The sequence below is a fragment of the Parambassis ranga genome, chromosome 15, assembly GCF_900634625.1.
Source record: "Parambassis ranga chromosome 15, fParRan2.1, whole genome shotgun sequence".
Taxonomy (NCBI): domain Eukaryota; kingdom Metazoa; phylum Chordata; class Actinopteri; family Ambassidae; genus Parambassis; species Parambassis ranga.
Window position 1 is genome coordinate 8,677,751 of NC_041035.1, and position 25,372 is coordinate 8,703,122.

At 41.6% G+C, this 25,372-nt stretch overlaps 1 protein-coding gene across 2 annotated transcripts in view; it reads left to right on the plus strand.

Moving 5' to 3' along the window:
• Positions 1-561: 561 nt before the first annotated feature.
• Positions 562-25,372, plus strand: part of slc8a1b (solute carrier family 8 member 1b) — a 98,810-nt gene continuing 73,999 nt past the window's right edge. For both annotated transcript variants that reach the window (XM_028423032.1, XM_028423033.1), the window contains exons 1-4: positions 562-1,124; positions 9,037-9,956; positions 11,513-11,677; positions 13,014-13,804. In XM_028423032.1, coding sequence (XP_028278833.1) covers positions 9,081-9,956; positions 11,513-11,677; positions 13,014-13,804 — 1,832 coding nt within the window. In that variant the 5' untranslated portion in view covers positions 562-1,124; positions 9,037-9,080. The remainder of the gene's footprint in view (positions 1,125-9,036; positions 9,957-11,512; positions 11,678-13,013; positions 13,805-25,372) is intronic.

Sequence of the window (25,372 nt, forward strand, 5' to 3'; positions counted from 1 at the left end):
TCAGGGTGGTTTTTGAGACATATTGAGTATTAAGTTTAGCTGATATTCATATTTGAGTAGTGTAGTTGTATTATAAAGTTAGTGACAAAGTGACACACCCTTTATTTTATTTGTCATTTATAGATGCTCTGTGAATTTGACCCCTGATTTTTACAACCTTATCATATAGAGTGAATGGACACCTGCTAGCCAATCAGGAATGAGCATGTTTCATAGGGTAAGAAGTTGACTGAACGTAGTAAATGTCACATTTCCTCTTTCATATGACGCTTCCCCATATGAAGTGAGACAGACAGGAAGAGTGGGATGTGACATCTTTCTGGACCGTTTTCAATGGGATATTGATATTAACCCGAAGGAGGAGTGAAGAGAAAAGAGAGAGAGAGAGTCGGGGGAGAAAGAAAGCAAGATATGTGTGTGTGTGTGTGTGGACACACACAACCGCCGAGAAGTGAGGGAGACGCGCACACACTCAGCAGAGAGAGAGAGAGAGAGAGAGAGAGAGAGTGAGAGAGAGGGAGGGAGGAGGGCGAACTGATCCTCAGTCGGTGTGTGAGAAGAAAAGACGAAGGAGAGACCTGCTCACACGCGGACACACACTCTCTCACTCACACTCTCATAAGACACACGCAAACACACACGCGCGCGCTCCTTTTTCTCTCTTGCGCTTGCACGGAGCGAAGTGTGGGGGGGGAAAACGCGAAGGGAAGAATGAGGAAGAAGTCCGCCGTGCTGCGCGCCTCGTCCCAACTAATGCGGGTTTGCTGATGAAGCACCGCTCCGGTCATCCGATCATACAGGTCACTCAGGTCGCGCTGTATGGAAACCAGGAGTAGGCAACTGCAGAAAAACAACAGCAACAAATAAAAAAAAACTGTCAGTGCATGGGAATCCGGACTCCTCTCCCCTCCTTTTGTGCGTCTCGGTCCGTGGATACGCCGACTTGGCTGGCGTATAAGAGCTCCCTGCGTCTCCATTACCATTCCCCACTACTGGCTTACCTCTACTACCACCACCACTCCTCCTCTTACTCCTTGTGCTGCTAGTATTACTAGTAGAGCTACCGTGCTGCTTTTACTACTGACTGTCTTCTCCGGATTGTGGACACGCACGGGATTTCAAAGGTAGGACGTTGTGCAGTTTTCGGGGGTGCTTTTTTCAGTGGGCATAATGAGGTTAATAGTGATGAATGAGTGGGGTCTTCGCCTCTGTTTCGCGGCATTGTCTGGTGGAAGGTTTTTTGAGGGAGAGAGGTGGAGTGTATGGGATGCAAAGGGGACCGTTGCCTCTCAAGGAGCCCCGTTTGGAGACTTGAAAGCACCATGCGTCGGAGGGGTTTGGATGCGATGTGGAGACGATGTTTCCTCACCTCATCCTCCCCCACCACGCGTTCCACACAGCGCCTTTCCTCCTCTGTGGTATGGAGATTGGGGTTTAGAAATCACTGAGTGGGATAGGAAATTTCATTTTTGTCATTTTTGTGTTACTATAAACAGCTAGTTAAGGCATTTTTTTTTGTTTTTCGTTTTTCACTCCCACTCCCTTTCCATGTCCTTTCCTCACATTTTTAAAGTCCAGCCTGCCTGCCTCACTTATTTATAGAGGAATAAGAATTACGGATGCAGAGCACGTTCAGATAACCACGCTCTCACCTTTTTATAGGCGCTCAGTGTGGAAGTCGGGTGACAAACATGCGCAGTCCCGGCTACATTTTCCCTAAAATATGGTAATCCTTGCAAAACGCGAAATGCGCATTGAGGGGCACATTTGCGCAAGTCTGCAGGTCCCCCATCTTTTGCGCCAGATGCTGCTGGGCTGATGGAGTGGCTTTGCGCATCAGTGCAGAGCAGGTTGATGAGAGAATCTGAGTCCGGACCCAGAGGTTGAGTTTCAGTGTGTTTCTCAGTAAATTGGAAAATGATTTTTTTTTGTGAAATGAGAAATCGTGGAACCAGCGCGATGCCTGCTTTGGGAAATGTTTCCTTCTAAAAGAGTAATGGAGCTTCACACATCAGATATTTGTCCTCATAAATCTGGCACACACACAATCTTAGAGGAGGCGGCAAACGGCAGCTTTTGATTCCCCTGATGTGACACTACAAACGCCTTGTCTTGTGAGCAGTGTTTGGCACATCAGGCAGGTACCATCAAGGCTTTCCAGGCATTTTTTTTTTCCTCAGCTGACTTCAGTCGAAGCATTATGGGCACGGCACAGAGGAACTGCAGCTCATCTGCTGAGGGTGGCATGAAATATTTATTTACAATATGAAAAAAACGGCAGCCAGGGGTCTTTACTGCTTTATTTATCTTCCAGCAGTAATGCAGTTAGTTCTTGATGACAGAAAAATATCTTCCAGCAGTGGTGCTTGATTGATTTTACGCATCACAACCTAATGTAATGTGTTATCTAATGATGACACAATCAAAGAACTTTTTCTTCACATTTGAATTCAGGTTGACTCTCAGTGAGTCCACATAAAGCAGTGATTATGTCTGTTTTTAATGTGATTGACTGCACACACCAGGCTCATGGCTTCAGGTCTGAGCCCCATTCTTGGCTGAACATTATTGTATATTGTGTAATATATGATGATAAATTGTCATCCAGTGGCATTGTTGCCATCAGTGTACTGCCAAATTCCAATACGATTTTACAGTGGTGCCAGGCTTATTATAGCTTTAAATTGTGGTGGAGTTTCGAACATATTAAAGGGCCGGATCAATTTCAAGATTTCTCATGCACCAAAAAATTGATTATAGTTTACTATAAACAGGGTCCGCTTTGCAGGTCAAGCCATGAGCATGTTGCTGCAGATCAGATTTTTCTTTCTGTCTTTATATATATATATATGTATTTTTTTTTCAAATCTTCCTTGGCCAGTCAACATTGTGGCTCAAGGTACTTATGCTAATATGTGATGCTGTGACAACAATAGCTATTAAGCTAATGGGTAGCCACCCGTGTCAAACCCAGAAGCAGAGTTCATCTACTAGAAATCAATAGTCTGATTGGTAGGTTTCTGCTATATGCATTCATCATTTAGTTTATACCTGAATGCACAGCTACATTCAGTGAATGTGAGTTGTATATATCCTAGGCAGGAAGCAGGCCACTGATTCTGTCAGTGAGAAACATGCCAGCTCAGTATCACAGTAATGCAAATAAATCATTGCCACATTAACTTTAGGAAATGCATGGTAAACAATCCAGGTATAACCACTGGGAGGATCAGCAGCGTTTATTAGCCAAAGTGCTACATTTAATGCTACAGGAATAGACTCCTCTATACGGCACGAAGACAAGGTGTGCTACTACCAGCGTAAACACATGACACTTACAGATCTGTGTGATTGTCCCAGATAAACGCAGTAATTTTACCTTGATGATAAAAAGTACCACTGAACATAAGAAATATGGGACAGTCTTGCTAAATGGCAGTTTTCTGGATGATAAGGAAGGACAAACCTTCCAAGTAATGCATATAAAGACTATCCAGGTTATAAGACGGCCCCTCACTTCCTTTGATTAATTAGGGAAAAACCTCATCCACTAATTGTTGGCACAGGGAGGGATAACAGTTACAGACACAAAAAAGTAAGAGAGAAAATTGAGCTGAAAGAAATCCAATTTTGGGCCTAATTCCTCAAGGAACTATAACTCCTTAAGCTGTTAGATGCTCCTGTATGTCCCCCCACCTAGTAGCTAACAGTGTCTGTCAGCACTTTGGTGTATATTATGGGTACATCATTGGTTTTTGCCCCGATAACAGCTGCTTTCTTGTGCTGGAAAAATGGCAGCATGACTGAACCAAAGCAGCAGAGATGTGGGCGCAAAAACTAGAACAGCTGGCAAAGCAGAGCTAAAATGCCCGCTAGAGCTGTGGGATAATAATGGGTCTATATATCGGTTAGTGCAACTTAAAGTGCAATTTCTATCAATTTTAAGGTTTATGAGTCTGTGATAATAATGTTATCCTGTGCTTTAAATGTTATACCACAAACACTTTTATGTGGCTGAGATAAAGATAAAAATTTGCCTGTGGCCAAGTTAGTAGATAAGAAAGAGTTTTTTTTTTCTTTGCTTGCGCAGCTCCTGTTTATTCCCCACTGTTTGCTCATCAGTGTCCTCCCACATGCCCCTTGTCACATCCTTGATAGACAGACATACAGACAATGTCAATGGATAGACAGGCACTAGGAAGTAATCCCATGTATTACAGTGCCAGTCTGATAATTTTCTCCTCTCCAAGTGTAATAATATGACGAGACATCTTGGCTTGAGGATCGGCTGCTAGGCAGAACCGGGCTAAAAGAGCTCAACATCACTCTAATGACGGTAAACGCAGACCATTAATCTTCAGTTGTTTGCAGGGGCTAGTGTGCGTGTGTGGGTGTTTCTGCTTTGTCCTGCTCTTACACTTACACACAGTGGAGTATCCCTGTGGTTTTATCTCGTTAGGGGAGGTGAGGTCAGCCCCCTCGTCTCCAATTCCTCACTTTTCTATTCCTCCGCCTTGCTGGTTTCTATATTGCGTGCTATTCATTTCCATTTCTGTTTACCTCACCATAATTCTTTGTCTCTTTCACTCTCTGCTTTAAATATTTTATCGTCGCCTCTTGTCCCATAGTGAGTAAAATACATCTCAGACAGGCTTCTCCTCTGAGCATTAAGCTGAGGCATTTCATGGTCTGTGTGTGATTCACTTTCAGACGAACATTAGTGCTTTATGGTGAAACTAGATTCATGTCTTATGCACTTTGCCTCTTGGCACCTTTGGGTGGCTGTTTTTGGAGGTTCCTGAGCAATGACAGTACTGGGGCAGAGAAGGAACAGCTTGCCTCACTGCAAGCACATGGTTTTGGTTTTCTTAACTGTATATATGGTGCTTTTGTTTTTGTCTCTGGGGAGAAGGATTCAGTGGTTCTCTGTGTTTTTTCTGTCTTGTGTTCCTCTTGAAATAAAGCCAACTTTTTGAGGTCATAGCACTAGAGGATGGCTGGATATTTTGAATCTTGATATTTCTATTACAAAATCTAAAATGGTAGCCGCTGGTCAGCAACCTACAGCTCTCTGGGGTTAGCAGCACGGTTTGGTGCTGATACTGATGGGGGCATCCTGACAGCGATGCTCTTATGCAGAGAGAAAATTGCAGTTGCTTATTCCCTGAGGATCTATTTAACATCCAACAAAACCCAGAAATATACAGAACAGGTGCTTATCTTAAGTCTGAAGTGTAATCTGCTGATTAAGTGTAACGCAAGTAAGATTGTGTAAGCAATGTTTAGCTGGGTTTTCTGTTTGTGAGGATGAATTTTAAGCAAGCAGGAGGGAAGGAATGAAAACAAGAGCTCTGGGTAGCTGTATTTTGTTAGAAGGGACTGTGAATGCTGATATTAAGTTACATCGGGCACAATATTACTGACGTTGTTGTGTGAGGACTCTGTTATGCCATGTCTGCCACGTCATTTATCCATCAATGATCCCTCTCTTTTTACGGAAAGCAAAGTTACATAAGTCATTGTAAGCACGTGTACTGCAGATGCAAAACATTGTGGTTTGGTCCACTGCCAGCCATACTAAATCTAAAGTTTTTAGTTCAGTAAGAAACTACAGTATTGTTTTGAAAATAAGATGATGTCACCATAAGCTTAACGTTTGCATCATAACTTCTCAGTTCAGAATCCCGACTTCTGAACAACTCTGTTCACAGTGGTCACGTGACATCATGCAGTCCCATGGCACTGTAAAATAATTTACAGGGGTGTGTGAGTCCTGGAGGGCACACTGGGTTTTACACATATATGGAGCTACCTAGCCCGGTGATGGTCTGGCGTCCTGTCCAGGGTGCACCCCTCCTCTCGCCCGTAGATTGCTGGGATAGGCTCCATGTTACCGTCAACACTGAGCAGCAAGTGTTAGACACTGTCTGCTCCTGTTAGCTTCTGTGTGGATCATGAGATGATGAATATTTGACATAAATTAATAAAGTGTGATCTATAAATTAACAGTATTTCACACATGTGGTGAGCATGTTAGACCAGAACAGGTTCTGCATCTGATTTTAATGTCTCCTAATGTTCTAATGTTAATGAAATGAATAAAATAATGGTTTGTTGAAGTAATGAGCAGAGTGGGACTGTCATTGACTGCTGATTTAAGGGATGTGAGATGAGATACTTCACATGATTTTTTTATTCATACAGTTCTTGTGTGTTGATTTTGTTTTCACTGTTTCCACATTTTATGGCCCTCTCCGCTAGAATCCACTACTGTATTGAAGCTATAGAAACCACTCAGTTGTAAGGAGAACAGCTGGCACAGGGCATTCTGTTTAGCCATCAGCCTGTTAGAAAAATGACATCCTTAAGTGAAAACAACCAAATCCCAAAGCACACTTGAATTATTGATCACTTGGAAATGCCACATAAAGCCTTGCGTGGCCACACAAGAAGTAGAAGGCAAAAAGCTGCTGGCTCCCATCTAAAAATATTTGGTTATGAGCTTAGCAAATTGAAGTCGAATTAAATAGATGTGTAATTATCTTAAGATTCGATTTTTTTTTTTTAACATCTGGGTTAAAAGCTCTTACACCAACAGCTGAGCCCACTCAGTTGATACTGAGTACTGTGCACAGCAGTCAAACTGAACACTTGTCACGGTCAGTTTATTTAACCCAGATATTTAAATTCAACATCGGTGGACTGATTTGACATTACACACACTAACTGATTTATGTAGCAAGGCTCTGTCAACACCATTAGTCAAGGCTATGTATGTGTATGTATCTTCAATGAACATGCACACATGTAATACATCCCTGGTGGAGTGCGTGGTTCATTTAGCTTTAAAAAGTGAGCAGCTTCTGAGGCTATGCAGCACGTCATTTAATAGAAATTCAGGGGTATATTACGGTTGGAAAGTAATGATGTAACTATTGATGGCTGGTGAATTGTGCTGTGTCTGCATGTAAGGGTGTTAGCAGTTAATTATGTGGAAATGGATGCTGGCATACAGGAAGCTTGTTTGCAGAGAGTTCAAGCTGATCTTTGTTTCAGGTCTTGGTTCCGTGGTTCTCGTTATTGATTTGATTCAGAGGATTAATCCTCGTAGTGTGCGTGTACAGTGTTTTCAGTTGTACATAGTGGTAATTATCTTTCCATGGAATAAGTAAAGGGATGACCACAGCATTATGTTCATTATGTTTAGGGCTTGGCTACCTTGTGATGGACATGTTGCTCATTCTTCCAGCCCCATTCGCTCATCCGAATGGCTACGATGGTTGGCAGTGCCAAAACGCATGCGAGGCAGCGAGTGCCAGACAGTTGTTGGAATTTTAGTTCCCCACCAATGCAAATCTACGCCCTCGGAATCCTGCACATCTTTTAAATGTCATAATACAAAGAATGTTGTCTCATATTTAATATGGTCCAGAAATCTGGCTTAAACTATTCATACACAGCACTGTGGACAGAATTATGTGTGTAAATAAGCTGTAACAGCTCAGACAAAAATGCAAAATCTGCGTGGAGGTTCCTTTTTTTGCTGCAGGTTATTTATACATTTGTGGACTGGTTTTTATTTTTTAATTGTTTATTCTAGAAGAGCACATGTGTATGCATCTCCTTAAAAAGTTAATGATCCACAAACACTTGCATATTAGAAGTGACTTTAAGTTCAGAAATGACTATACATCTGTTTCCTGAAATGTGACTGCTCATTTGTGTCAGCACATATGTTTTATAAATGCATGACAGGGTTAACCAGATCAATGAGGAAATGCTGTTAATGTTATTTGCATTTAGTTTCTTCTCTGTAAGCCTCTTGTGCTTAGCACAAACTGCATACAGTTTATTATGTTGATGTAATTTGCCTGCCTCTCTGGATGCACTTGAGCGCATTGTGCATAGTCTACCCTCATAACCACACACAACTATATACAGATGGATATTCTTCCTGTGGAAAATGACCCAATGATGTGCAATTAGCTTGTCATGTGTGGTAACAGTGCTGAATATGTTGTGCTGGGCTGGGCTGCAGGGATTGAAATTGATACCTAGCAAATGATGATGTTATTTGGTACTTTCAGTTTTGCCTCATTTTGTTTGTGTGGACTCTGTTGCATTGAAATTGATTAAGTGACTCAGTGTTGGGATTTGTGCTCTCTGAATGAGGCACTTCATCTGAAATGTTGTTAAAAGAGTCACCAGCAATGGCTGCTTTTCATATTAGTATAGCCAATGTAACAACTACTCTAAGTGTCCCAGCAAGCCTGGTACTGAGCCTGGTACTGAGCCTGGTACTGAACCAGCATGCACAGAAGGGGGACTTTCACTGATACACCTTTGCTTACCATCAAGATGTACAGATCTCACTGTAAAGGATGAAGGACAGCAGTCATATCCACAGTAAAATAACAGGATGAAGAGCAGGTGCAAGATTTATTGTTACAGGCTCCTGAATAAATAACTTCCAGCTAAGCGCTAGAGTCTTTTTAAGTTAACAGATGAAATCGCAGACTGAAGGGAAACGGATAAAATAAAGCACAAAATTCATAGTCCTGTAACAGTTTGATAGAGGTTCTGGATGTTTAAGTAAATTTACAAGCAACTGTTGTTAACTGAAGTTTAGTGAGTGTTATCAGAACAAGCCACTCCTGGTCGTACTGTATTAGGCCGAGCAGAGTGTTATTGCTACAGGAATGTGGCAGAGAGATTTCGGAACTAGAAATCCGCACTGCTGAGCTCAGGAGTCAAAGTTAATCTTTGGTGTGGTTTTTTTTGGATTTGGAAACATTTTACCTGCCACATATGTTTTCCTTTTTGTTTCAAATTTCCTCACTTCTTGATGCCTCCAGGAGAAGTGTCGCGTAGTGTTGTGCAGGCAGAGATGATATTTCAGCGTCAGCTAGATTTTTTTCAGACAAATACAGATTTGATGTTTCACTGCGTCACTTTTTACTCAAAATAAAACAAATACAAACCATAGTTGGTGAGTTGGTGTATAACTAATAATTGTCTGTGGTCTTCTCTTTGAAGGTTCAACATCTTCACTCATTCACAGTACCGACATTGACGTCATCATGGGCCGTTGGGATCGCTCCTCGCTCCTGTCCCCTGCCCTGAGGTTTGCAGTCGTTACTGTGATTCTCCTCCTCGAGCCCCATCCCACATTGGCAGGTGCCCCCCCTGAACCAAACTTGGGTGGATCGGTTTCGGCAGTCTCCGCCAATAAAACTGAGTGCAGCAAGGCCGAGCCATGTTCACACGGGGTGCTCCTTCCTCTCTGGGAGCCCGTAAATCCGTCTTTTGGGGACAAGGTCGCTCGAGCAACGGTTTACTTTGTGGCTCTGGTCTACATGTTCCTGGGTGTGTCCATCATTGCAGACCGCTTCATGGCATCAATAGAGGTTATCACATCACAAGAGAAGGAGATCACAATTAAGAAACCCAATGGGGAAACCACCACCACCACTGTCCGGATCTGGAACGAGACCGTCTCTAATCTCACCCTCATGGCTCTGGGCTCCTCAGCTCCTGAGATTCTCTTGTCTGTCATAGAAATTATTGGTCACGGATTTCACGCTGGCACACTAGGTCCCTCCACCATCGTTGGTTCTGCAGCATTCAACATGTTTGTCATCATCGGGATTTGTGTGTACGTTGTACCCGACGGCGAGACGAGGAAGGTCAAGCACCTCCGTGTCTTCTTCGTCACGGCCACCTGGAGTATCTTTGCCTACATCTGGCTCTACCTGATCCTGTCAGTCATCTCACCTGGTGTTGTACAGGTTTGGGAGGGGCTGCTCACCTTCCTCTTCTTCCCCATCTGCGTGGTGTTCGCCTGGGTGGCCGACCGCCGCCTGCTGTTCTACAAATATGTCTACAAGCGCTACCGCACTGGCAAGCAGCGTGGAATGATCATTGAGACTGAGGGTGACCGTCCACTTCCCTCCAAGGTATGCTATTATCTGCTGTCACTTAGGTATTATGATTCACTGATTTGACTATTGTACTTTATTGTTTAAGTTTGTTTATGTTTATATTTATTATGCTTTGTTTTCCCCAAAATTAGTCTCAACATAACGTCACAGACCACTTAACACAGTGACACATTAGGTACTCTGTATCATTGTTTGGCCACACCAAATAACATGCAAAAGCTGTTATTAAATCCAAAGGATGTGGTCTCACCAACAGTTATTAAGTAGGACAGTCTGGTCTGTGGAACTTCCTGTTTATTGCAAGGCACTGCACTTGATGCCTAGCAACCCACAGTTCATATTTACATTAAAACGTTTACTCTCTACCTGTTAGAGCTCAGCTTGTGGAGTGTGTTATAAAAAGAATCCAGCTGTGGCTAGTGTGCAATGAATCCTGGGATATGCTTTTGGTGAAGCATCCACCTGATGCATCCTTCTTGACCAGGAAAGAGAAGAATGCATTTGTTGGCCACATTTTGAATGGGACTGTAAACAGGCTTGCTATGCCACAGTGACAGCCTTGAAATACGTCTAGGATTTAGCACCAGAGTTGGGACACAGCAAAGATCTACACAAACTGCAACTAAATACAGATCAAAGCTAATTAAACCCAAATCTCCCACATAACATGATGGTTTGGCACAGTGGAGTAAATGAACTGGTGCAAGTAGCACACTAACAAGGTGACCATGTGTGAGTCAGGTGACCATTAGAATGTAACTTGCCTGAACATTAGACTGCTTCTTTCTTGCTAAGAAACCTCCTTGTTATTTCTCACCTCACACAAGCTACAGTAGAATCATTTTATGATGAGCTATCCAGTACAAATTAATTAAGCTGTTGTCATCCAGACACAGTGTGGATAAGATGAGGAAGATGTAGGCGGAAGTGAGCTCATGAGTAATGTGTATCTGAAACAATTATCTGTATTATTGAATGGAATTCTGCCAAAATAAACTATGCTATAAGGCATATTACTGCAAATACACACAAACATGTTTTTAAGTATTGCCACCTTTTAATTTCCTGTTTTGACTATCTGATGCTCTGTGAGATGATGCAGAGCATCACACTAATCTAATTAGTTTCCCAGCACAGTGATGTAGAAAGTACATTGATTCTCCACTCAGTTAATTCAGAGCCTCTTTGTGTCTCTTCCTCCAAATTTGAAAATTGCTCATGTTAGCATTGCTTGTAGTTCTCTGATGAGATTATTAAGTATCAGTGTTCCATTAGTACATGAAAAGCACTTATATCTACTGGAAAAAGAATTACTAACATAAAACCAGCAGTGTTCCTGAGGGAAGAGCTTAATTATTTAAGGTTTTAAATCTTGGTTAAAGAGCTACAGACGATTTGTTAAAAAATCTGTTCTGAACAACATTTGTAGGAAAGATACATGCTGTGATAAGGTGCTATTGAACACAACAGTAGAAATAGGATTTAGACAATCACTGCTATAGGCCATTTGTAGTACACATACTCGTTTCCTTCAATGGTGCTGATTAATTTGTCCTATGCTCCATTTTAAGGTGGACATTGAGATGGATGGCAAGATGCTGAACTCTCACGGTGTTGACTTCCTGGATGGACCACTGGGTTTGGATCTTGATGAGAAGGACCTGGATGAAGAGGAAACCCGCAGAGACATGGCCAAGATCCTGAAGGAGCTCAAACAGAAACACCCTGACAAAGAGGTGGGTAACAAAACAACTTAAAAGGATAAATTGCTTCTTCTCCCTCTGCCAGGGTTGTTGTTGTTTTTGTCATTTTTTGCACTGCTGCCTTTATAGGAAATGAAATAATCAGCAACAGATGATACACCTTCTCTTTGCTCTCCTCTTACACTGTGATAAATGCAGATATGGTCTCATTACAACATCTCACATTAATTTGACAAAGATAATTCTAAAGGAAACTGATATGTTTGCTTTGAAATTATCTTTTTTCAGCTTGCTGGAACTCATTAGTTCATGTCAATGTTAACCAGCAGGAATAGCATAGTCTCTTTTTCCCCCTGTCTGCTAAGGCTTAATACATTCAGAACATTGTAATAAAAATCAACATGCTTAATTTATTTATACAAGATTACATGCAAAGATTTTGTGATATAACCCATGCAGTTATGTAGATAAGACAGTAACTTGAAAATCATCAGTTTTTTCTATCAAAGCCGTCTGATTATCTCAGATGTTTCTTCAGGTAGGAAAAACAAATTACTTAACCTTCAGTGATATTTTTATCTGCTGCACACGCAGCCTCGGTAATGGCTGATCAAGATTGCAGCCTGTTTACAAGAAGCTTCGTCACAGCATCTAACAATGGAAGCATGTAATCAGAAACTGCTATTTTTTTTGCTGAATTTGGTTGTATTAAAACAGTATCCAGACTTGGGGTAATATAACCTTTTCCTTAAAGCCACGATGCACTGTTGTTGTTGCTGCTTAAACGTGTTTTATTTTTATCAGTCTTCTGTCCTCACTACTCTTTGTCAATGCAGTCTTCACGTCAGTCAAAATATTAATTGAACTTTTGTCACCACTGCTGAAACTGCTGAAAGAATGGGTGTAAAAAAACATGTAGAATAAGGCATTGTTAATAAAATAAAATAAAATAAAATAAATCTTTAAGCATAGATTTGGTTTTGAGATAATCATATGTTGCATTCAAGGACAAAAAGAAAGCTGAAAGTCTGATTCTTTGTTTTTAGTTTCTGGCAGTGCTGACTGATGTTCAATGATTTAAGCCAAAAGATAAGAAGCCACAAATGTATTCAAATCTACTTTTACTAGGACATTTGAGAACTATATATCTACAGTATACAGTACACATCTAGCTGGTTTACCCCATACTGTGCTGTACATGTGACTCATTGTAAAATCACTGCTCTGTGTCTGTCTCTGTGATGATGGATGTTTGACAACTTCAAACATGTCTCCTGTGACGGAGCAATCTGAGGGTCAGGACTCCTCTAATCATGCAGAGAACATGTTCTTTACACCGTTTGTGCCTTTTTATCTTTTGTTTCACCAGGTGGAACAACTCATCGAGCTTGCCAACTACCAAGTCCTCAGCCAGCAGCAAAAGAGCCGTGCTTTCTATCGTTGCCAGGCCACCCGGCTGATGACAGGTGCTGGCAACATCCTGAAAAAACATGCCGCCGATCAGGCAAGAAAGGCCGTCAGCATGCATGAAGTTCGCTCCGATGCTGGTGAAAATGACCCCATCTCTAAGATCTTTTTTGAGCCCGGTTCTTACCAGTGCCTTGAGAACTGCGGCACAGTGGCAGTGAACGTGATACGACGTGGCGGTGACCTGGGCAAAACGGTTTCAGTGGAGTACCGGACCGAAGACGGCACCGCCAATGCTGGCTCAGACTACGAGTTCACAGAAGGCGTGGTGGTGTTCAAGCCCGGTGAGACGATGAAGGAGGTCCGCGTCGGGATCATTGACGACGACATTTTTGAGGAGGATGAAAACTTCCTGATTCACCTTTCCAATGTCAAGGTGTTGACATCAGAAGGCGAGGAGCCCGAGGAAGGCGAGTCAGCTAATCACGTGGACTCAGTGGCCTGCCTCGGCTTGCCATCCACAGCTACCGTTACCATCTTTGATGACGACCATGCCGGTATCTTTACCTTTGAGGACCCTGTATGCCATGTCAGCGAAAGTGTTGGCACAATGGAGGTGAAGGTGCTGAGAACGTCAGGGGCTCGCGGCGTGGTCATGCTGCCCTACAAGACCATAGAGGGAACTGCACGAGGTGGCGGAGAGGACTTTGAAGACAGTCACGGTGTCCTGGAATTTCAAAACGACGAGATCTTGTGAGTAACATCCCTGTTATCTTTGAATCATAAATGATTTTCATGCTGATATTTATCAGCATTACTGTCATTTTTCTTGATAATTTTTCATGCTCTGTGTCTGTGTAATGTTGCAAATGCTTTTGCTGATGATGTGAGAAAGCGAGGGTGTTGGTGTGATGTGGTGGTCACGATGAGCGGTGAGGTGGACTGCTCAGTGGGCACTCAGCGAAATCAACAATCCCCCTACACCTTTATGCGTTTTACCTTTACTTTGTACTTTGTCTCATTCATTCTCTTCTTTTATCTCCATAAGTCTCTTGATTCTTCTTTTGACTTCAGACTCTGCCGTGCTGCTGTTTTGGTCTGCTGTGGGTTTTATTGATCTGTACACTTTGTATTGCTGTACACTCAGCACTATAGCTCAGCGTCGGAGTTCAAGGAGCCAAGAAGTTTAGAAACTGGGTTATTGCTGGATGGTCGATGGTTTGAATTTTAAGCAGATGGATTGTCAGGACATTGGAATGGAATGAGAAGAATTGAAGTTTCTTTGAGTAAGTTGTGTAATGGAAAACAAGGAGGAGCTGGTTGCTGGAAACAGTACAAGAACTCTAGAGGGGGTCAGAGAAATGCTAAAAAGGAACATCAATCTGGTTGCTTTAATTTAGGTCCACAAAAGGTTTAAAACAAAAATGCAGTTGTCCTTTTGTTGGCCTTTATTCTGTGTGAGAACATCCCAGAGCAACCACTCCTGCAGTCAGCTAGAGGCTTTTTTGTTGTGTTTTCAGGATGAAAAAGGACCTGATTTTCAATTCAAGGATCCCTGCTGTGAAATGATGCCGCCACAGTTCAAAGCTCTACTTAGCCAAATGCTTGTAATGCTTGTTGATGGTGAGTCATGGCGAGGTTTCTGATTGCTATTTAACCACATTTCAGAAGACCTTTTACCACTGTGGTTACTGTGCTCACAGCCCACTTTTCATCACTCACAGTGGAGGGATTTGGCTCCGGCCACAGGCCAAATGTTTGCACTGTGGTTTGAAACTAAGTCCCCTTTTTGTTCTTTAAATCTTGGATTGTAGTGAAATAATTTGACACACTGTCTCAAACACGAACCAGGTACATTAAACGTTTAGGTTTATGTTGTATGTTGTATGCTGTTGGTGGTTCTACGTGTTTTTTCATGTGCATTTATTGTCCTTGTAATTGTTTGTGTAGACCTTACACATACAGCCATGAGTGCTGTGATGTAGGGCGCTCATGTCATGCTTGTTCATTGAAACTGTGTGCTGGTTTGATAAGCTCACCCAACTTGTCCCAACATGCAGCGGTGTCAAGCACTGATACCAAAGTAGTATTAACCTCTGTCTGTCTTTAGACATTTCCACTTTTGTACCACGTTCAAAGATTTTTTTTCAGCATGGAGGAGGTGCACTGTCTTCTTGGCGCTTAAGCCAGGTTGGAAGGTTCTGCTGTTCTCTGTTCTTGTAATGGATTAGATATGGCACAGCAAAGATAAATTATGCTTGACTGTAGCTGTGTGTGTGGGGAGTACATGTAGAACTCTGTGTATCTTCAAGCTGGCAGGCTTCAGTTGTTAGCTGCGGTAGTTCGCTTTGGAAACCAAAAGTTTGCTTACAGTGCTTGTTTGGAAATGTTCAGTCTGTTTGCGAGATGGAGAAAGAGTTGTAATGATAGAAAACTAAGTGTGCTGTCATGATGAATGAATGGGAGAGATGCTGTCTTAGTAACAGTAGTCTGAAACTCCCTCTCTGTTTCTTAGCCTCTGCTGTTTTTGGTCAGATTTGAAGCAGATGTCTGCAGGGCTGTCTTTTTCAGCCTGTGGCCGACTGCATAGTTTCCATAGCTTAGAACTCTCACAGCCAGGACTAAGTGGGTTTTAATAACACTTTGTCCAAATCAAATGATGGACTGTCCTTCCGGCTATCATGGTTACTCTGTGTGTGTGTGTGTGTATACCTCTGTGTGTGTGCTTCTTTGGGAGGAGACAGTGACGCAGGATGACTGTAAACTACGGCACAAGTGCCTCAAGTGAGAAGAATTTCAGCCATGGCCACATCTATATGCAAGAAGAGGAAATTTTGTAACCAGAAAATGTTTGACTTCCACACAGTGTCATTCAACAACTCAATCACTAACTCCCCATAGAAATCATGTGTGTGTGTGTAAGGGTTCCTTTACATACAGCACACAAATAGAAATGCAATATCAGGGTTAGGCTCTGCTTCAGTATGCAACCCTGTATTCACCATGTCTTAATGAAAAGTGAAGCAGTTGCTATATGTATGACAGTCTGCAGTGTGGATATTTGGTGAGTTACAATGCTGGTGTTTAATACAAAGTAGCTGATAGACACTATGGCTTCTTATCATGCAATCATTTTTCAATCAGTGTCCCTCATCACCTATAATCAAAGGATACAGATGACAGGAAACACATTATAACCATAGAAATTATACATATACATTTACTGTAAACCCAGAAGACAGACTTTGAATCATGTAAGTTTCACATAACAGACATATTGGGCAATGTGATTTTTTTGTTTTATAAAAACCAGAATTCAAGATTCAGATTTAAAGCGTTTATTGTCTTATGCACAATAAGAAAACAAGTTTCCTTGTACAATGACATTCTTACTTTGCTGTCCACACTGAATGCCATAAAGGTTTATGGTATAATAAACAATAGTAGATAATAGAATAGTAATAGTGTAATGCTCAAACACATAGGAGAAGATACGTTATTAACGTGAGTGAAAATTTAACAGCCCTAAAATGCACCTCTGCAAGCTACAGAGGCATTCAGTCAGTACACATAAGTTTCACACCCGTAATGTGACGTGAGTTAAAAATAGCTGCTGCGCAAATGTAGACAGATCCATAATGAAGAACATTCACAAAATAAACATGCCATTACCTTTATTGCCTAAATTATTTTTGCACTGCTCGTCCCATGATGTTTTTCAATGCATTCCCATAGAAATACATTGTAAGTCGTAAACGAGCCGCTGGGGCCCTGATATATTCCTTTAGGGAGAGCAATGAATGATTTTGCAGCAGAATAAAGGAATTGCAAAATAGCTGATCTAAATAGGTTTGCCTCCAGGCTGACTCTACCCTGATTCTGTTTTCTCTGATAGAACGAGAGAGAGATACCGTGTGTAGGGAGGGAGATTAACAAGTGTGAATAGATGCAGTGTGGGGAGGAGGGATGGGACAGAATGATGGAATGGATGCAGAGTGGGGAAGGAGAAAGAGGAAAGTTTTGGTCCTTTTCAAGTTTTGCAAACTTCCCTTATTTAACATTCCTTCTTTCATCCCCATTTTCTCCTCTCTCCTGTTATAGCTCACTTTCTCTCTGTCAGTAAGGGGCCCGTTGCAATTTCTCTCCTGAATAGTTCGGAGGGTTTGTCCGGTGTATTATGACAAAGATGGAAAGGTGCGTGAGAGACAGCAATAGGAGGAAGACATAGACAACAGCACAGCCGATGCTCAGCACTGTCAAATTATCTGTACACAGGCTCAGAGCTAGATTGTCTCTGGTTTGCTGCTCTGCTGTCCACCTTGTGGTGTAATGCATCAAAGCAGATGCCAGAGTTTGACAGGGCTATTAAACAACTGTTTTTCATTTCAGATGATTCCTACTACTGCTGCTGCACTAATGCAAACACTTAGGCTGTGACTTCATTGCTATTTTGAATGACTTTGTAACTACTATTACCCAACCGTTTATACAGCTATAACAGTATCTACTGTTGGTGTTATTATTACAATTAGCACTAATGCTAGCTCCAACACTACTCACGCAAGTCATTGAAGCCTAAAGGAGATGAAGTTTATTAAAGAGGCACCAACCTTAACCCTTAAAACTGTTAAATGTGAGTGAATCAGAGGCCTGGAATGCTTCTGTGTAACAGTGATCTTCAATATGTATTCCATAACAAATTGTAAATCCTGTTGGCCATACCTGCCACAGCACAACATCGTCCCATGTAAACAGATACTGGTAGACAAACCCATTAAAATCCAAAAACACCTGAGGAGTTCATACCTTCAAGAAGTCTGTTTTCAGAGACCTAAAAGTGCTTGTGTGTGGATGAATTCATGTTTTGGATGCTTTTGTTTGGAAAAGGCCTTTTTGAGTTCATCTGAAACTACTATAATGAGGTCAACTTGGCTGGAAACAGGTGGTGTTATTTCACCCACATGAAACCTGCTGCCAGACAAACCTACTAGGGGACTAAGCACAATTAGAGGGTGTATTAAGGTGTATAGTAAAAAAGAAAACAATCTATTACCATCATATCTGTCATATGATGGGCAGTTTTATCCAGAGCACCCTAAGTGGCTCTATTTTTATTAAGGATGTTCCTGGTGGAATTAGCAGACCATTTCATACTAAATGGGCCAGCAATTTTACTTTTTTCACTTACTATTTTTAGATAATAAAGAGAACAGCCAGGTTGAATATTTTCAGTCTCGTATTGGCCGATAAAATGTACAGTAGATTAGGAACAAAAAAAAACACACTGTGGTCCATTAGTTTTCAATGAAGCAGTGTTTCTGGGGGAATGAGCAGTTGTTTCACACATTAAGGTCAAAGAGATGAGAAAAATGGAGCATGCAGGTGGACGCACAAATTCAGACACACATGCATACTCGCACAGGTACGGAAACACAAACACACACACACACACTGCACACACACTGCACGCACACTGGATATACACACACTCATGCAGGAACGCAGCATAGGCAACATCACACATGCATTTGTTTTGATAGAAAGTCACTTTTTGACCCTGTGAGTTACTGAAGACACACAAACACACATGTAAACACATAAACTAATTATGCAATTTCCATAAACAGACAGCCAGTGGAGAAACATGGTATGGTTGAGAATCAAATTAGGTTCCCTCCTGCACACAGTAGAAGACATACACACACATGCACACACACAGTGAGCAGACTGGGACTTCACACTCCAATAACCAGCACAGATTGGCCTTTTGAGATGTATGCTTAGGAGCTATAGGAATATGGGATGTGGAATCATACATTTTTTGTTACGCATGAGTGTATGCTTTTTTAGTAGTAGTAGTTGGACAAAGGAGGGTTTTTATATATCCATTGTGTTTGCTCCTAAAATTAAAGTATTTACATTCATCAGAGTTAATATACTGCTAGCAATTTTGAGTACTGGTAATCAATTTACAATATTAATTATTTGCACAATATGTATCCATTTTTTTTGTTTCTGGTTCATTGCTAGCAGAATAAAGACATGACACTTGAGTACCGGTTTATTCACTCATATCAGCGAGGCATTACGTGGTAATGAGGCTTGATGAGGTTTGTAGGTCACACGCATGTACATCCTTCTGTGGCAGCAAGATCATTAGTAAAAAAAAATGCAGAATTAATTAGAGGAGGATGATAACAAGTGTTGTGGGAGGACAGCATTTTTTTCTCTTACGAAGGACTGATGATTAAATTGTGTGTTTGCTCTACCTGTGGAGCATTTAAATTTCCTGTTGTTTTCATAAATTCTTCTGCGAGCATTGAAGCAACCTGTGAAATAATATCTGCTGGAAGGTTTGTCCTCCATAGGTTTACACACAGGCTGTGCTATATGGGGTGTGAAGGTTGTGTTCTCACGTTACAGAGATCATTGTTATGACATCTCTTAAGGCAGGAGACTCACACCTGTTAGTGTGTGTGTGTGTGCTGGGGTGGGGGTGCATTTTGCAGAGCAGGAATGCTGTCTGTTTTAACAACATGAGGAGTCAGTTCAAGCAAATTTTGAACATTAACTAATTTTCCTATCTCATTTCAATACATGTTAAGTTTTAGAAACTTAATATTGGCTGATAAAAAGGATAGGCACATCTAGTGGATGATTAAAATGATAGCCACAGTCATGTGAAAGGGTTAAGTGTAGTAAGCATGTGGGAGAGGGGAGAGTCTCAACACACTGACACAATGTCTTGGCATTTTCTCACCCTACTTTTCCACAGAAGTCAGCTTTTATCTCGGGCAGCCTGCCACAATTTTTCCTCATGAAGGAGAGTGCAATCAATGTTTGAAAATCCCTTGTCAAGATCATTATGCGAGTTGAGAAGCAGTTGCTTTATTTACTGTACCAAGCACTAAATTGTTGCCAGCCTATTGCCTCGAACTGAAAGATTAATTTATCCTTTCATTTTAAATGGACATTCCCATAAACATAATGAGGGGCGGCGCTGAAATGTGCCGTTCACAGTTGTACTGAATGATTGTTTGGGAGGTGTTACAATAAGCCTCTTCTGGCTTTTTTAGTACATTGAATAATAGAGGGGGAAAAAAAGAGGAAGAGAAGGAGGGAGGGCAGGTCAGCAGCTTGACAAATGAGCCCTAACCAGCTGCCTCCACAAAACACTATCGCCTTGGCAACTACTGGGATGGAGAGAGAGAGAGATGGAGAAAGAGACAGACAAACAGAGAAGAGACGCAGAAGGAGAGTGTGATAAAAGACATGGGTACGATGGGGAAGAGGGTGGTCTGAGGAGTAGAGGGAGAGACCAGATGGGAAGCTATATTTTCTCATCATTTCTTCTTACTGCTGCCAGATGTGCCTTCTGATTGTGTTAATTATTTGCATTTGGATCTATCAGTGTGAACAAGATGACACAAGTCATTTTGCAGTAAAGAAATCTGGAGGAGTCTGCGATGCACTGCAACACACAGGTCATGAATCTGAGCGTTCCTCGCTCTAGGACACAGGAAGTGATGCCATTTGTTCAACAAAAGATTTAGGCAACACCACCCAGAGGAAAAAATTAATTATCATAACTTTCTTTTTCTTAATACCCCTGACCAAGTCAAGATTTTAGTGACTGATTGTGTCACATCTCCTATTCCTAATTCAGCCCTGCAGCACATTCGAGCGCGGTAGCAGCCACACCCATCACCCAGTGATGGCTCACATTACTCCTTAATCACATGTACTGTATAGGCAGGTTATATTCACTTGAACTCAAGGATGGCCTGAGTAGAGTTTGGTGGACAGAGGCCAAGATCATGCTGAGGTCATTTCTACTGTAGCTCTCTACTGTTCAGTGTAAGTAGGTTCATTCATTTTTGTATATTTGTGTGTATGTAAATATTTTCAGTTGTATCATGCAAAGAAAGTATAGTAAAATATACAGTAACTCTCTGGGAGGTTTTCAAAGAGAACCAAACTGACAAGGCTGCATTTGATCACACCAACATACACTCCATGTCGGTTTGTTTTCTTTTTTTTTTAACATCAAGGATTTGAAGAAGGTTGTGAGTCTTGATGAATTATTCCCCGAAACAACGTGGGGAACCAACTTCAAGGACGGATTCTGCTTTGATTCATCTAACCATACCAGACTGATTATCTGCCTCTGCACCGTGGCACATCTGACACATTTAACTTATTTTTTGTTGCAGATTTCTGTTCATTAAACAGTCCGACAGTTCTCAGATGGTCTTTTTTTTACTCGCTTTTGTGTTAAAATGATAACTCCCCTGGCACCTACCATACCTAACCTTGCATTCCCCTGTAACTGGATGTTCTGTACATATTTAATTGGGACTAATTTGATGATGAGGCAGAGATGAGCCATATTTCAACCTGTGGCATCCCCATATCTGCTTGGCACGTATTTATACAAAAAAAAGAGCTTTAATCAGAGTGCTGGTGTATTCCCTGGCCTGTCTGCCTGTCTGCCCTGAGTAGTTTTAATGGATGACTATGAGCAGGCTAATGCTATTATCCTGATGTTAATTTTTTGGCGAGCAGGGCCCTGTGATATTGGAACTGATTCTCACTGGGTTATTTATCCTACATGTTAGTCACAGAGGCACCACAGAGGCAGGAAGGCTGCCAGATAGGTGTCTATGTCTGTATGTATATGAAATTGGGCTTTGGTTATTTTTTGTATTATAAAGACACAGGTGTGAGCAGGAGCTTGTGTGTTAGGAAAACAGGAAACAAACTTGCCAAGGGGGATCATCCTAAATGTTCCTGATTATTCAGAGTGCGTGGGGATAGCATCACCTGTATGAGGGGGAAAAAAAAGTTTTTTTGAGTTGTTTAATGAGGGGAAAAAAGTGCCCAAAGCATGCGCACATCTGTCGTCTGTCATGCAACTCAAATATTATAAAGTCATTTTTGAAGTACAGTCATGGTTTTCATGTAGGCTGGTCTCAGTCCAATGCTTTCACTGCTTAGTTGTGTGTGTGTACGCTTGTTTGTGTGTGTTTATGGATTAAGATACATGAGGCTATATGTGGGTTTTTAGGAAGACAGTATTTTCTGCAAACAAATTGTGTGTCTGTGTGAGTCCAAGCATGGTTTTAATTTGCCCATTAGCACCTGCTCCGCATGCAGAACACACCGGCTTTACTTGTTCCTCTCTCTCTGTGTCTTTTTTTCCCTCAGCATGCCGTTCTATTAGTGCGGTGTTGCTGCGGGTAACCGCAGCAATAGCTGGTGCAGTATGCGGTCAAACACTGCCAGTTGTAGTAAAAGCTCTGACTATTTCACGCTCTGATAGGCCTCTCTTTCTATCTCGCTCTTTTGGTCTGCCACTTATTGGGCTGCACAGAGAGGACAGAAAAGTGAGGGAGGAATCAATGGATGCAGAGAAAAAGTTTACCAATAAAGGAAAGACTGTAGATAAATGAATGGAAGAACAAGTAGAAGGAGAACAACGGAAAAACTAACAAGGGAGTAAGAGTCTACACTGAGATACAAAGGCAAAAACATTACCCTTCAATCCAACCACAGAGCCTGCATGATCAAACATTAGCCTCTTTTAGCTTCTACCTCTCATCCTCGACTTATCCTCTGCTCCCCAATCTCTCACACTGATTGGCCCACACCACTGTGCATCAACCATAAGTGTGCAGCTTGAGGTTAGTGAGGTGTGCTCACCAGCATATCCTCAGACTAATGGCAGAATAGGTTGATTTCTAATGATGCCCAGAACAACTGTAAACACTGACAAACACTAAAAACAGAAAAGCAGATTAGCTTTAAAAGATTTGATCACTGCTGTTTTTTTCCTGGTGAAGATAGGCTGGATCTTACAATCTGCATGAGCATCAAGCAGCCAAAGAAAGATCCATCCATCAATTTGGTCCAGACTTGTAATATCAGGCACATGGCACCATTCATGGTCCCCAGAGGAAAAAATGACAATGTCTCAGATGATTCTTTGACCTCCACAAAGATAAAGATAAATATAATTACTGGATGCATTGCCATGACATTGTGCATTGTTCATGGTTCTAAGAGGATTAATCATTATGAATCTACCTCTAAGCCTCACTTCTTTCCTTACATTGAGACAAAGAGAGACATGAGCTCCAGCAGCACGTAATATAAATCCTCTGCTGTATAATCACATATGGGGGCTGATGGAATTCTGCTCTGTCTGCATTTGAACACATCTCCTGTCTTTGCTATAACAACTCTCGTGTCGTCCAGGTGATGGAGTGTCTCTAAGTGTTTCTTAACCCTCCCTGAGAGCATATCTCATTTTTTTTTTCTTCTCGCCTCTCTCTTTAGGCTCCCATGTGACCATTTTCTGTTTACAGCATGTTAACATAGCCAGCATAGTTCTGGTCAGTTAGCAACATGGGGAACTTTTCCAAAAAAGGATTTGACTATGTTTGCCCACACTGGACTTCTGATAGTGGTGCAGATGTGGTAGATGATGTAAAGTGTTTGGCTGCAGACATCAGTGGTAGCTTATGTTAACAGCCCTTACAGCATGTGGGTGGAAAGGTACTGCTCAAAAACACATGATTATAATGTCATTACCATAAACACAAAAGAAATGTATGAATTTTTAACACTTTCAGGGTTGATTGGGTAAATGATATCATGTGTTGCCAGTGGCCTTTAAGGAGTGGATTTGCCTTTGAATGGTTGCCAGGTCACATCCTTGAATAAGAGGTATGAATGTGGGAGGGTGTGTTGTCAACAACCCCTTTCATCATCATCTTCCACATAGGTTCCAGCAGAGTGCTCCACATGTGAATTGCAAGCATGTTGGTGTAAATTGTTGTTTTTTTCTCTCTCATTATTCAAATGAAATAAAACCTCTTTGTCTCATTGTTTGCTCAGGGTCCTGAAGGAACATTCTGCAAATGAGCCCAGTAGAGAAAAACACAGCAGTGCTAATGAGCGACAGAGTGGAAAGTCAAAATGTTTTGCTATATTAAGCCATCAGTATGGTAAACTGTGACATGAAGCATTTATTTTATTTATATCTAAATCTATCTAATTCAACCTTAATCACTTGATACTTTTTAAGTCTGTAATTTTTAGTTATTGTTATGTGGGAAAAGTGTTGACTTTATCATGCGTTTGAAGTGACTGAGTAATGCACCTGCTCATGCGGAGGTCTTTAAATGATTTGCATGGATCAAGTCTTTTTTTTTTAGGATGTTCCAAAATCACAGGATGAGAGATTATAATGTAAGATAATACATTTCTATCAGTGCAAAGCTTCTGCTTTTCTCCTGGATGGTGCATTTTGCATGCAAATCTCATGGAGCCTGCATAATCACAGGTTTCTGTAAATCTCAAGTGAAATACCATCCATTCTGCAGTGCTGCACCTAGTGGACATCACACAGATAAAAACCCTCTGTGGCACGTTTCTGTGGATACAGTACGTGGAGGAGAAATGCGATTCAGGTGAACAGAGAGGGCACACTGTAGGGTGAGCTGAGAGCAGTGATAACCAAGTTAAACTGATTTGTGGTGCTTAGTGGCCCATATCACTGCAATGGATTTGATGCAAGTGAGTGAGTCTTGCCTGCAGCTTAGCTGGAATGTGATAGCAGTCACACTGGGGACAGTCACACACACACAATCCCTGCTCTTCTGAGCAGCACTGCTCGCTGCATCGAGAAAAAGACACACATCATGCTCCCTGGTTAAGTGCAGTGCTGAACATACAGTAACACACATACACACTCCTGCTGCAGCAGCTGCAGTGTGAGCTAATCTGTACAAGCTCCAGTGTGCAGAATCCTGGGCTTACAGAGATCAGATACCAATTCATCTGTCTCTCTTTTTCATCTCTTTCTCCCTCCCTGTCTTTCTGTAGTGTTCAAAGCTCTAAATATATTACATCCACATGCTCTCCTCATTGAAACAGGCTGATCAGGAGAATCCAGGCTCTGATCTTTGATTAATTTCAGCTATTAAATCTACTTCAGTCAAGAGTGGGATTTAAATAAAGAGGAGGAGAAAGCTTAGAGATTTTTAAAGCAGCAGGGAACCAAAAACATCAGTTATTGTGTTACCTTTTCAGATTTTAAGCCCCAGTTTGCTGTTGGAGCACAGTGCCATTTCCATGCCCTCTGGGAGATCGACAGGGTCTGCATTTGTCTAAGAAACACCAACACTGTTATGGTTTGGCAGAAAATGTGTTATACATCAATCCTGGATTGCGGGTTTAAGAAGTAATATTCCTAGAGGATGGAAAAGCCTTGTCATGCCCCTAGATGAATTTCCCATGTAATCTATGATGTCTTGA